Source organism: Aulonocara stuartgranti (genome assembly GCF_965226115.1).
Source record: "Aulonocara stuartgranti genome assembly, chromosome: 12".
Classification (NCBI taxonomy): Eukaryota; Metazoa; Chordata; class Actinopteri; order Cichliformes; family Cichlidae; genus Aulonocara; species Aulonocara stuartgranti.
The window spans coordinates 10467681-10481447 of NC_138948.1; the positions used below are offsets into that span (position 1 = coordinate 10467681).

The window sequence follows — 13767 nt, forward strand, 5'->3', positions numbered from 1 at the left end:
TGTTTTTGCCTTATAAACTGTTTTTCCAGTTATGTTTACCTGTTTCAATAGATCACTGCACTTATTCACATCTTCCCTGCAAAATATAAAGAAATGAGGAATTGTTCAAGACTTTTACAAAGTAGTGTCGAAAACAGCCTGCATGCAAAGCATGTTTAGTTAATGTGTTGTACGACAACATTAAGGGCTGAAGGATTTCTGCATATCTTTGACACACATTTATTTCTTTCCTTACCTCTGAATTCAAACAGTACATTTTAAAATGAAACAAAGCATGCAAAAGGTTCAAGTTTATTCTAGTTCCATGTGACCAATTTTCTTAATCGGTCCACGTTACTGTGTACTTTTTTTTGTTCTCCACATAAAATTCGAATCTTTCAGGTTCCTTTTTTGGCGTGCTATCATGATGCAGTTAAGTAACAGGAAGTCATGCATGAAAGTCATTAGTCCCAACAAAGATTGTGTTTATTTAGTACTGATACCAAATAACTCACCGTAGTCTCACAAGATCCATCCATTCATTATTTATAGACACAGGCAACAGTCTCTCATCTCTTGTGTATTAGGAATATTTGGACATTCCCATTTTGGTACAACTTCGGCATTAAACCCTACGTGGATTTAATGATTTCAGTGGATTTTCCTTTATTGGTGATATTTTTTGTTTGTCTTGTAATCTTTATATTGTTAATATAGTTTTTAAATTACATTTTAACAACATTCTAACTCTTATATATTTTTTACTTTAAGAATTCTTTAAATATAAATATACATACATAAATTGACTTGAAATTAAGTTAAGAAATTGAGAATTGGGTTGAGAATGACATGTTTATAAAGAAAAGAAGAAAAGGATTTAGGTGTGCAAACATTGAAAATAAATGATTTTCAGTCCCCTCACACATTTACACATGAAGGGATAAAGTCCATCGCATCTGCAAACATTAATGAGTAAACTTTACAATGACCATGTCTTATGGGAGGAAACTGCAGGGGCTGCACTGTCATTACATTCAGGAATTAACAATGCTGTCTTACATAAGACGGGATTCATAAAAAGCTTACAGGTCAAAAAAAAGATCTTTGGGGAAGACTCACTGTCAGGGTTCAGGTCCAAAGAGACTTTTTCACAGGAGGATCTCATCTCAGGGAAGAGTATGATAAAACAGGTGATAATTGGGGTTGTGTGTGGTGCTGCCGTACTGACCGTAGGCATCCTAATTGGTCACTTTGGTATTGCCAAGAGCGGCACCTCTGCACCATCGTGGCTGAAAGATGTGGCCAAGGATGTGGATGAGAGCCTCATTGAGAAGTTCATGTCGGAGGTGGACAACATTCAGATTCAGGAAAATCTCAGGTCAGTTTCCTTATTTTTTAAACAATGTTATAAAATCTCACCAGCACCTCATTTAAAATCCAAAGAGTATAATTTAATACCATTACCATTCATTCAAGTATTTCAAAGGCTAAATTGCCATTGAAGTTTTATCTTTCATCTTCCTTCACAGGAGCCTGACAAAAGTGCCCCATATGGCTACCACAGCTGGAGATGAGGAGACTGTACAGATAATGCTTAAGAGATGGCAAGACCCTGAAACTGGATTAGACAAGGCCTGGAGAGAGGAGTACTGGGTCTACCTGTCCTTCCCTGACAAAAATAACCCTAATACAGTCACTGTAGGTGAGTGAAATGCTTGTGAAAAGCATGATGACAGAGGGAATGGTTACATTATCTTGGTCAAAGTAAACATTACAGTATAAGAAGGAATGGTTTAGTTAGCTTGTGCGGTATGATTAACTACAGTGAAAGCTGCTCCATCAGCATTCATAGGATTATTCCATGGAAGACAAAATCCTTTAAGTACTTTTACATTGTTACGTTTTGGTTATATTGTATATTTTTTTTCCATACATACGTATTTTGTCTTTTAAGAAAGTTCCATTCCATACTCAATCCAACATACCAAGAAAACTGGTATTAAGCGAAAACTATCCACTCTCTGTATTTAACACTCTTTCTAACACTGAGAAGCTCTTCAATCTGCAAGCGCCCTGATGTCTCACAAACAGACCTTTCACCATGACTTGTTAATTTCAGTGAGCCCAACCAATACGGTGCTGCACACAATAAGAGAAAAAGAAAAGCCTTACACTCCGGACCAAAGCGATCCTGAGGTGGTTCAGCCGTACGCAGCATACTCCCCTGCAGGACATGTAAAGGTAAAAAGCTACAGCCTTACGCATCAAGCACTAAATTTAACTTATAAATGCAAATCACTCAAAATAAAACTGAAGACACATCAATTATATTACATTTAAAATATCTGCTTTATTCTCATTAACCAAACAGAGTTGACCAACAGCTTTCATCCTGTTTCTGAAATGGGACAATCTGGCAAAACAGTCCTCAAAGAAACCTCCAGTGTTTTATTGTGTGTTTGTGCACAAACACTGAAATATTCTGTGTCTATGGAACTCCTACACCATTTCTGACCATTAAATTACTGAAAGAATGATAAAATAATAAAATCACATGATAGTCATAATTAGCTTACTTGTTGTAACCTTTGAGGCTGCACGTTGTATGCTTACTGAAATACAGTCAGTATACTTTTAACTGTTGCAGCTACATGACTGAATATTCAAGAAAGATGTTTAAAAACCTCTGCTCTGAACAAGGATTAAGTTGCCGTGCAACAAAAGCTAACAGTGTTGGGTTTAGTTCACATAGAGTGTTTATGTGAAAACCTTAAAAACAAACAGGGAATGAGTATGTGACACAAATATTTCCAGGTGTAAAAGAGATGGGATTTACTTCTGACAAATATTATGGGAAAATTTAACATTGAATGGAAAAATAAATAAATGAATGAATATGCTACAATCACAGATTATTTTAGTGTCACACTTTTCAGTAAATTAGGCAATAGCGCTTGTTTATTGGTGCCATAAACTTCTCAACATCAACTTCAAGGCTAAAATGTCTTTCATAGACTTGCCAAGTACTGATAATTTCACGAGTTATGATGTAGACTGCGTTAGCAAAACGTCAAGAGCCAGTCTGTAAAGATTTGTATCACTGTCAAGCTTTCTCATGGCAGTAAAAAAAATGATACCCTGATTAGGAAAATAGACTGTTCTAGCCCGACTCACTTTATGAATGCAGAACACACAATAATAATAATAAAAAAAAACTTTCCCCAGAAACAATACAAAATACATGCAGGCAAACGAACTCCAACTGAAGGTGGCAGCAAAATGCAAAGCAAAAGTAAAGTCAGGGGAAACTGAAGCAAAGTTAAGATAATAGTAAAACACTTGAATGCCAAGAGCTACATAAAGGTTCAAACAGGGACATACAGTGATTCTGTGAAGTACACAAACTGATTACTAACAACCAGATTGATACCAGATTGATATTGATGATAACAGTGTTCTGGACTATGAGCCAATGAGGGAAAGGCAGAGAATGACTAAGGGGTAAAAAAGACAAAGACAGGAAGCAAACTAGCAAAGATACAAAATGTAAGTGGCAAATAAAAGAGGAGCATTAACAGACCATTACATAAACATTAAATGTTTTAAAATTTGGTTACAGAAAGATTTAAATCACCTTTTCTTCATATCAGTTCACTTTTTTGAGTTTCTGTTGCTCACAGAGCGTTTCTATTTCTCATGGTTTTAGGGGAAATTGGTTTATGCCAATCAGGGGAAGCCAAGTGACTACAGCGAACTGAACAAGACAGTGGACCTCAGAGGAACTATTGCTATCACCAAATATGGTGGCGCAGGAAGATCGGCTAAAGTGAGTTTCAGAATGCATCATTAAATCACCGATTTGTACATTTTAAGCCCAATTTTGTTTGGTTATAAGCAAAAACCATCAACTAAGCAACAGGGTTAATTCTTATTGCCACTAGTTACATGTTAGTTCAAACTCTTACTTTAACAAGTGGCATAATTGTTTTATCTAATCTACATAAACACTATTCTGTAGTCACAAACTTTTATATTAAGATACGCTGACATCACGTGAGCTAAAAAAAAAAAAAGAAGATTACCGCCACACACTTCTAGTAAATTCTAACTTTATTAATATAGCACTTTTGCAGCTCAAATTCCTCTAGAGTGGACAGGTTTGATGACAACTGAAATGTAAATTATAAAAGAATAAAAGTGTAAACCAACAAATTACTGTTTACAAAATGCATTATGTGTCTCATCCAGGCCATCAATGCAGCACCATATGGCGTCGTTGGAGTGCTTGTCTATACAGATCCTTTGGACATGAACGATGGTCTCATGTCAGACGCCAATGAGACGTATCCTCACTCCTGGTACATGCCACCCAGTGGCGTGGAAAGAGGTTCCTACAACATTGACTTTGGAGACTTGCTGACACCTCACTTGGCTGCCAAAGGTTAACCATTGCACTTCTCCACACGCCAAAAAGATACACGCTATATAGCTTCAAACACATACACTATGGAAATTTAAATCATGTTTAATTCCTTTTTTATTATTTCAATTCTTAAATGTAATCATTTATTTTACAGAGGAAACATACAGAATCAATGCCACAGACATTACAGGCATTCCTCCTATTCCAACTCAACCAATCGGATTTGAGGACGCCTATCGATTGATCTGGTTTGTGACAAGATAGATCTGCATGTGTAACTGATACAGCCTAACAAAGGTGATGATTACTTTAATAATATATTTTTTCCATTGGTCATTTCAGTGAGTTGGGAGGAGAACCAGCTCCAGATGCATGGCAAGGAGGATTCAACTGTACCTACAATTTTGGTGGTCCAGGGTTCAAACCTACATCCAATTTCACCAACAGGTAACCAACAGTATAAGTAAAAAGTTTTAAAAAAGTAAAAAACCTTACAGACCTTTTCAACTTAACTATTTTTGAATAATTCAATTAGATAATTTAGAATCAGTGTAGTAAACATTTAATTGCCAGCCAACTTGATCATTTTTATTCACTATACAATTTCATGTCAGATGATTTACACTTGAATAACCAATTCCATTTATACAAATACATGTTTTTGGAGCAGCAGTTAAAGCCTCTTTGTCCCTTTTCTGTGTTGCCTTTCATGTCAGTGATGTAAAACTGGACATCTACAACTATGAAGAGGTGAAACCCTCCTCTAATGTAATGGGTTTTATCAGAGGAAGTGTGGAGCCAGGTGAGACCAAGGTTGGATCGGCAATTTAAGATCAGCTGTTTTGATGTTGTGATTATTTTGTGTAAGTGCTGTGTTTATATCCACAGACAGGTATGTGATATACGGCAACCACAGGGACAGTTGGGTTCATGGTGCGATAGATCCAAGCAGCGGCACATCAGTCATGCTGGAAATTACCAGGGTGCTGGGCAAGATGGTCAAACAGGGTGAGGAGGAGCTGGAATGAATGACTGTTTGTATAGAGTTCTCGATAAAGGCTGACCTCTGTGGCTCTCTATTGTAGGCACCTGGAGGCCTCGCAGGTCCATTATTTTTGGAAGCTGGGGAGCTGAGGAGTTTGGCCTTATTGGGTCTGCAGAATACACAGAGGTGATTTGCAATTTATCCACAAGACTACCCACAACTCCAAGCAATGTGTAAAATGGCCATCTGTGTTAAAGATATAAAGATATAAAGTGCACATTCTTCTACACTTGACCTCGTTCTTGTTTCTGCTCCAGCAATACTTTGCAGCACTCAGTGAACGAAGTGTTGCTTACATAAACGTGGACATTGCAGTATTTGGTAAGAAGCTCCACACTGCACCTGTACATCAGAAGTAAATTTAAATGTATTCCAATCAGCCAGTACGACACAAACAGCTAACAGGAAAAAAAAATGCTCCTGGAGTTTCTTAAGAAATGTTAAAAATATAAATCTAAATCTGATTCTTTTGCACATAGTCAGCATGAAATGAAACGCTGTGTTAACACACCTAAGATGAATTTATAGGTTTAATAGTGATGCTCTTGCAAAACAATTGTTGTCTTGCATTATTCAGCTAATGCTACTCTCGGAGCTTCAGGCATGCCATCAATGCAGAATGTCATCTTTAAAGCTTCAAAACAGGTGAGCCCTTTGACTAACTACTATCTAGACAAAACCAAGACTTTTACTGCTCAGAAGTGTGGTTTTTAGCTAATCTGGATCAATTAAGAATCAATGAGCTTATGTGATAGTGAGGCGCCAATACCGTTATTCACAAGAATCGTTACAGTTTCCTCATTTTGGTTAGATTTTAGTGAAACTTGAACCCAATAAGCATCTGATAGGTCTTCGTACTTGTAGGTATTGGTCCTATTTACAGGCACTTATCCATTTTTACAAAAATCTCTACCCGTCCTAGACTATTCTAGAGTATCTTTCCGACTTTACATTGCAATAGTCTGTCAATCAAGATGGATTATTTATCATATGAATTACTGACCTTTGTTTTCTAGGTTAAAGCACCTGGCCACGAAAAATCTGTGTATGACAACTGGTTACAGTACACAAACAAAACCAGCCCCACCCATGGATTAATTCCCAGGTAATAAACTGCAGCCATATCTTGTTAATCTTGCATTGAATCTTGGAAGAACAGTTGTCTGGGATTCTATTCAAAATCACTTTTCTCTATTTGAAAGTTTAAAAAAAAACCCAACAACAACTAGATATTATATTGACATCATAGATGTTATTCCGCATGTTTCAGATATAAACATATTAGTTTTTTAATAAATTACCAGTGGCCACAGTAGTGTTAGCTGGTTCATTGTTAGAATGTAAAAGACTTGTAAAACACAATCTGAGCTTAAAATGCTCCTCAAACAAAAAAGCCTAATCAGAAGCAATTAAGATATGCAATTTGCATATGTTGTGTATTCACAATAATGTATGAGACACAGAATTCGATTTTTTGTTTAGTTTTATTGGTTCTATGTCTTCATAATCATTTAAATGATCTAACAGACAGTTGGTTTGGTTGGCCAAGTCCTACTTTCTTTGTGATATGTACTTTCACAGAATTTTGCAGTGTTCTTTATTCATATTTAATTCTATCCTATGTCTCCCTGCTGAAATACCTCAGAATGTGATGTTGTCTGTCTTCTTTCAACAGGATGGGATATCTGACAGGAGCAGGAAGTGATTATGCTCCCTTCAGCCATTATCTAGGAATCACCTCCATGGACATGTCATACACATATGACAAGGTACTAAAGATGTACGATTGCACGATTTGACACATAGACAGAATAATACTGCACAGTTTTGCTTTTAGAGCCTTTTTGTGCAGTCGCAGTAAATGTGCTTTAACTAGCGTGTACTGATTGTGTATTAAAAATAAGAATGATAGATACAGTTAAATGCTCTGGTCATTGAAGCCAGTTGTTCATTGTACATTTTAAACCAAAATAAGCTGCAAAAAGTGTTTTATTTTGGCATTCACATATATTAGGAGAAGGCAGGTGTTAACTGAGCTCATTAAGATAATATTGTAACTATTATTGTATATATATTTGTCTTCACACAGACTAAAACAAATGCTCGGATTTATCCTGCATATCACACAGCATATGACACTTTTGACTATGCTTCAAAGTACATTGATCCTGGTGAGAATTTTTTTTTCCCCCTAGTAGTCTACTTCTTGCACAGTAAGTAGAATAAATGAATCCTTGTCTAACCCCTTTCCTGTCATAGTGCTATGACAGGAAAATATTTTGCCAGCAATGGAAGAAAAAGAAAAAGCGTTGCATTTCTCAAGAAAATATTTTCTGAGTTGTGGTTTTTCTGTTTTCAGATTTGATCACTGAAAATAAATAATTAGCTGAAAAGAATCAAATTATTCCTTTATAACATTAGCTCATACCTTCTCTTGTAGGCTTTGTCGGTCATCAAGCTGTAGCCAGGACTGCAGGAAATGTCCTGATCCGACTGGCTGATAGCTTGATCCTGCCATTAAACTGCGCTGACTATGCTGAAAGTCTGGAGGAATACCTCAGCACTGCTTTGAACCTATATGAGCAGAAACTTAAAACTATGAACATTTCAATGGGTAAGTACAGGAGATCTTTTGAGAGATGTGGGGGGAGGGGATCTTTTTGGAGCTAGGTAACACATCTTATACTTTAATGATACCCTCTGAAAGTGTCTTGTGCATCTATGTTTTGTCTTGTATATCTATGTTCTACCCCAATAATCAAGTGTAATTAGAGAGAATAAAAGAATACAATCATCACTGGGTGACAGCAATCATCTGTATCTCGTTTCAGAACCCCTTAAACATGCAGTGACCAGCTTTCGTGCTGCAGTTTCTAATTTGGAGAAGGTGATTCAAAGTCCAGACCTGGCAAATGAAACGTAGGTGCACACATTACATACAGTATGTGCACAGTCATATCCACATCCATTCAAACAGAAATGAATACCAGCCCCCTTTGCTTTACCATGTCTTTTTCCTCAGGCCGCTTAAGGTTAGATGGATCAATGACCAACTCATGCTTCTGGATCGAGCTTTCTTGGACCCTCTGGCTTTCCCAGATAAATATGGATTTAGGTAAGAATGTGGCCCAGTGGATTGCGCAGAGATTTCTGTGGCTTTGGAAAATAATAAAATTATAGTGCCTAGTGGAGTCTTCTGTGTCATGCAGGACACAGTACACAATGAGAGAAGAAGGATTGTGGGGGTTAGTGAAGTCCCACTGTTAATATAACATGTTAATCAAGACATGATTACAATGGTTATGCCTACTATCTTAAATAGGACCAGGATAAGGCCTCAGGCCTTAAGTAACTTTTTAACCCCCACAAACAGCAAAAGTCTATGGAGCCACTGGAGCTGGCATAGTTGTTAATACCTATAGTGAAAGAAGTAACAGTGATACACAAACATGGAATGCAGTAGTACGGCATTTCTGGGGCAAGGAGCCATTGGGAGAAGCTAGTGAACAATATGCAGAAGGTAAACACATGGAATTAAGACAATGTGTTTTAACAGTACTAGTGATTTGAATATGGCAGTGCCAGTAGGTTAAATCTTGGCCGGCTGCTGTTACGCTCTGTTGATTGTTACATTTAGTAGTCTTTTGACAAGAGATACCAAGTGTAGTGAATTGTTTGTTTCATTGTAACTCAGAAACACATTTGATAACACTGTTGAGCTAATCTTTATTTTGTTGTGTGTTACACAGGCATGTTATCTGGGCCTCAAGCAGTGCTGGCAAACAAACCTTCCCAGGTCTAGCTGATGCCTATGCTAATGCTGAGTCATCAGGGCAGGCCAGCGACTGGGACAAAGTTCACTACCACCTGTCAGTATTAAGCCAAGCCATACTGGGTGCCGCCAGCACACTGACTGATGACATGCAGACTCAAACTTGGAGGAAGTAACTGCACTAACTCAGGAATTTAATCAAAATGCCAATGGCTTTAAGCAAGATTAAGTATACCAGCTGTTGTTAATAGAGGTTGGTTTTGTTTTTGATTACTTTATGCAGTCTTTCAGAAATGAATGAATAAAAATGGAGGAAAGAAAACTTGAAAGGCAAATGTGTTTGGGGCACTAGTCACCATGAGGCAGGAACATCTTATCAAAGGAGATTAGACCACAGTTTTAATTTTTCTCTTTTGGTTACAAATGCAAAGATGGTTTTGGTTTCTTTGGTAGAAAACTAGGTTTTGTATCCTATAAATGTATGATATAAATATTGTCTTTATTTTTCAAAAGAAAGCTTTGAGTCTTGAGCATATGGTGCCACTTTCCTCCCACACATTTGTCAGTAATATTTTCACAACAGTAACAGCTGAACATATGTAATGAGAATGTGCCAAGACTTTATTATTTGTTAAGCGCCCCACAAAGTTGTACCCCTGAACTTCTCAACTGTCTCATAATTAGGAAAAACAAACATACAGAATGCTGTATTGTAAACTGGATTTAAGGCCCATAAAGGAATGGTTAAAAAACTTCCATTGATGCTATTGGATGGTGTAATGGCACATGGAGCAATAAAATTTTACTCGGAAATACTGGTGCAAAGGTTTGTGTGATGAGTCCCTATCCCACGTATGGGACTAATAAAGGTTATCTTATCTTATCTTATCTTATCAGCAACATAAGAATTATAAAGGATTTTATGGCAATCGGCATAAAATAAAAGATGATGATCTGAGTTTTAAAGAGGTTACATCATTTGTATGCAAGGTACAGCTGGAAAAGAAATTCTGAAGTTATCTATACGTGGTTTAGTTTGAATCGTACTGACAAGCTACAAGTCAATGAAAACCTGAGCACTTCATAGGCCTCCTGCCAGTGCCTATGGTGGAGCTGCAGTACTGACCCCTACCAGCAGGGGTCAAAAATACTTTGACACAAGTGTTGCAAACCCAGTGAAACAGGCTGAAGAGGTACTTTCACACGTTCTCCTTCAGGGATTCTTCCAGGAATTCATTCACAATGCAAAACTGAAACTGCAAATGTATTAAACAAGAAAGAAAATCAAAAAGAGTTTAGCCAAATTATAAAATCTGGTTAAAATTTAAACAGTGTTATTCACCCTCATTTAATCCATCCAATATGCTTTGTTGTAAGTTACACGGAGGTAAATCTAATTTGTCTGCTTTGTGATGTTTAAAGATGCATTCAAACCGATGTGGAAAAGAGGCAAGCTGCCTTTGAATGCCCCACATTAATTTTAATGTATTTATTGACACCGTAAGGAAGGATTAAAATCTCTGGAGATCTACCTTTGGCAGCCCATACCTTGGGAGAGGTAATAGGCAGTAGCAGTAGCACAAATAAACTCTTTAGGTGCAGACACTCAGTGTTTTCCTGAATAAGGTGTAGGATCACTGCATACTTTTTTCTCCTCTCCAAAATCTTCCCACACTATAACCAGTGTATTTCAGGAATGATTGCTTGTATTGTTGGTGTGATATATATAGAGGTTCTTCAGTATTTTTACCAGGGGAATACTTACAAGCCATGGATTTTTTTTTTTTCCTTCAGTAGTGCTGTGTGAATAGCATTCACAGAGTTTGACATTCATATTTGCAGAGTTGCCCAGAACAGCAAAGGCAGTCTGTTTTTAGCCACTCAGCACATTACAGCTGGAAGAATTCTCTCATGCAGGATAGTAAACACTTTGCAAGCGTTGGATTCAGATGGATGAAATAACTATGCTCAGGCTTTGTTTTGCAACCTCTACTCAGCTGTTTCCCCGTATACTATATAGTATACGGGCATTCCCGGACATTTTTTTTGCTCAGAGAAATGCTCTTTTTCAGACCGCTCTTCATAAACCCTAGAGAGGGATCTGCCGGAAAGTTGAATACTTTCTGCAATGCCAGTTGAGAGTAAATATTGAACACCTGACATGCAGTGATAAATCCGACAGTATTATCTATGAGTGCAACCCCTTATTTAAACATCCCATTTGCATTGTGACTGATGAGGAAAACTACTTTTGATATAGTCTAAGGAGCTTGGAAAGAAAAGCGTCTGGACTTATTTAGTCCCTTTGAACCCTAGAACTGAAGAAGCTTCTCGGATGAGAGGTGAAACGTCTTCAAGCAACCTAAAGAAGTCCAGACGCTTTTCTTTCCAAGCTCAGACTACGATGACCTGGATGACTGAGAACCTTCACAGATACTTTTGATATAGACTATAGTTACATCCCGACCTTTAACCATTTCACATGGCAAAGTCAGTATGAGTGTGAACATCAGCCATAATGTTATAAAAACGAAGTGTCTTCGCAATGCCATTCAAACAAGGAGACGACGCTGGGGCTTTACTTGCCAGTCGCAGAGTTTATTATTTTAAATATACATAGACTATCCCGTTCTCATATTAAATACCCCACAACCCGTCCTCCCTCATTATTCCTCCCCTCCCTCACCCTCATTTCTCTGCTTTCTTTGTTCTGCCTCCAGAGAGAAAGCTTGTCTGGCTGAAAAACACACTCTACTTTGTGCAGCATATTGCTTATTAAGACATTTGCGAAAACATAAATTAAAAAAAACAAAAAAACAAAACTACAGCTTGTCTTCCCCCCCCAATTTCTGCTCCAACATCTGACTGCAGAGAACAGTATCTAAACAGGAGGAAATAAAAAAAAAGAAAAAAAGAAAAGAAAACAGCACAGTGTCCCTCAGTCTGGCTACATACAATGAAGTGGATTCCCAAGTTTTAGTTTTTTCATTGGTTTTTTTTGTTTGTTTTTTTTTAAACTCGCATGTATACACAGTGGTCTGTACCGTGACAGATAGACAAAAACAAAACAAAAAAAAGAGAATTCCTTTCTTCAACAAATGTCCTGAGTTTGGTCAGATCATGTCGCCGTGTTGTTGTCATGTCGTGTTGTACATGAGACATCCAATCAAAGTGGCCGATTCAATTTCAGCCCTTGCTTTCACTAGTGTTTGTGTCTTTGTTCATCTCCTCTCTGCTCCTCAGAAGGTAAATAACCCTCATGATCAGGGGATGGGACTGTTGTTTACGGCTTTTTTTTCTTCCTTTTTTTAAATTGCTGTTACAATTATTGGTCCAATGAGGCAGTTGGAGCTGCAGGCAGAGTGAAGGACAGTGTGATACGGCACTAGAGGAAAATTCAGGTGTTTAAGTCACAAGGCATGCATGTTAACACTGAACTCAGAGTCACCACCAGAAGTGTTTCTGCTGTTATGCTTGTATCATGTCCCGGGCATGAGTCTTGTCAGTCTGTTTTGGTGTGTGTTTGTGTGTCTGCGTCAGTGTTTGTGCATTTTTTTTTTTACTTTTTTCTTTTAAACAGATTAAGGTCCTGGAAAAGTCCTGCTTTTAATACCATCCATGCTAGACTACCCTGACACCAAGATTTCATCTTTTCAGCAACTGAAGGTGCAAAGAAACCCATGCTTGTTCCTGTGACATTTTCGATCTGCATGTGGGCTCTCAGTGGAGAATAAATGCATAAAAAGCAGGTCTTTTCCAAATACCAACACTGTGACATATGTGCACATGTGTCTTCTGTGCTTCTGGTATTTCTCATGAGTCTTTTCAAAATTTTATATCCAATATTCTAGAAGTCACTTTCCCCTCTCCTCTTTAGGAAGCACACGAGGGACTGCGTTGGCATTACGGAACGTCAAAAGGTCAAGGTGGGATCACACACGGGGGGAGTATTTGGGGTTTCTTGGCACCTCGGTGAAAGATTTCAGCTCATATGGGATCCCCGTGTCCACTTCGATGGATTTGCGGGAGAATAGCAGCCGGATATCGTTGTGCAAGTATATCTTTCCAGATTTGGAGCTCTGGAATCTAAGAAAAATCAGACCAAAAACAGAGGTTGGCAAAACAAATATGATAGAGTTGTATTGTTGATTGTCATTTATGCTTAGAAACATTTACTCATTTATGCTTAGAAATATTTAACCATAGATGCTTAGAAGTGTATAATCCATTGTGTAGTGATAAGTTGTGTGATCTTTAACAGGCTACAGAGGCCTGGTGTGCATTCCACACTGGGAGCATGGGAAAGTTCGTACCTTGTTTAATTGTTATGGTAGGATTAACGTAGTTACATCTGTTCTAGTCTAAGTGCTTTTTTGTTTAGATAAATCTGTTAGACTTCTAGGTGCCAGCCTTTGGGAGGCTTCACAGGGTCACCATTCCACTTGAGCCAAGAATATGACTAAAAGCACAAAAAAGGTTGCAAAACTTTTAAATATTCAATGAAAAATTTATATAACACAAAGTTTTATTAATGTTTTAGTATATAGA

At 37.6% G+C, this 13767-nt stretch overlaps 2 protein-coding genes across 4 annotated transcripts in view; one reads left to right on the forward strand and one right to left on the reverse strand.

Moving 5' to 3' along the window:
* Positions 1 to 1157: 1157 nt before the first annotated feature.
* Positions 1158 to 9395, forward strand: naaladl1 (N-acetylated alpha-linked acidic dipeptidase like 1; the record flags this gene model as incomplete). The annotated part of the gene is made up of 19 exons (XM_082555686.1): positions 1158 to 1357; positions 1509 to 1681; positions 2099 to 2220; positions 3686 to 3805; positions 4228 to 4420; positions 4557 to 4650; positions 4745 to 4849; positions 5119 to 5204; positions 5291 to 5410; positions 5488 to 5573; positions 5705 to 5768; positions 6025 to 6092; positions 6464 to 6552; positions 7123 to 7216; positions 7537 to 7618; positions 7888 to 8061; positions 8279 to 8366; positions 8470 to 8562; positions 9197 to 9395. The coding sequence occupies 19 exons, from the start codon at positions 1158 to 1160 to the stop codon at positions 9393 to 9395; spliced, it is 2250 nt and encodes a 749-aa protein (XP_082411812.1).
* Positions 9396 to 11796: 2401 nt separating this feature from the next.
* atosb (atos homolog b) overlaps positions 11797 to 13767 on the reverse strand; it is a 30725-nt gene continuing 28754 nt past the window's right edge. For all 3 annotated transcript variants that reach the window (XM_082555526.1, XM_082555528.1, XM_082555527.1), the window contains one exon: positions 11797 to 13305. In XM_082555526.1, the coding sequence (XP_082411652.1) occupies positions 13152 to 13305 (154 nt within the window). In that variant the 3' untranslated portion in view covers positions 11797 to 13151. The remainder of the gene's footprint in view (positions 13306 to 13767) is intronic.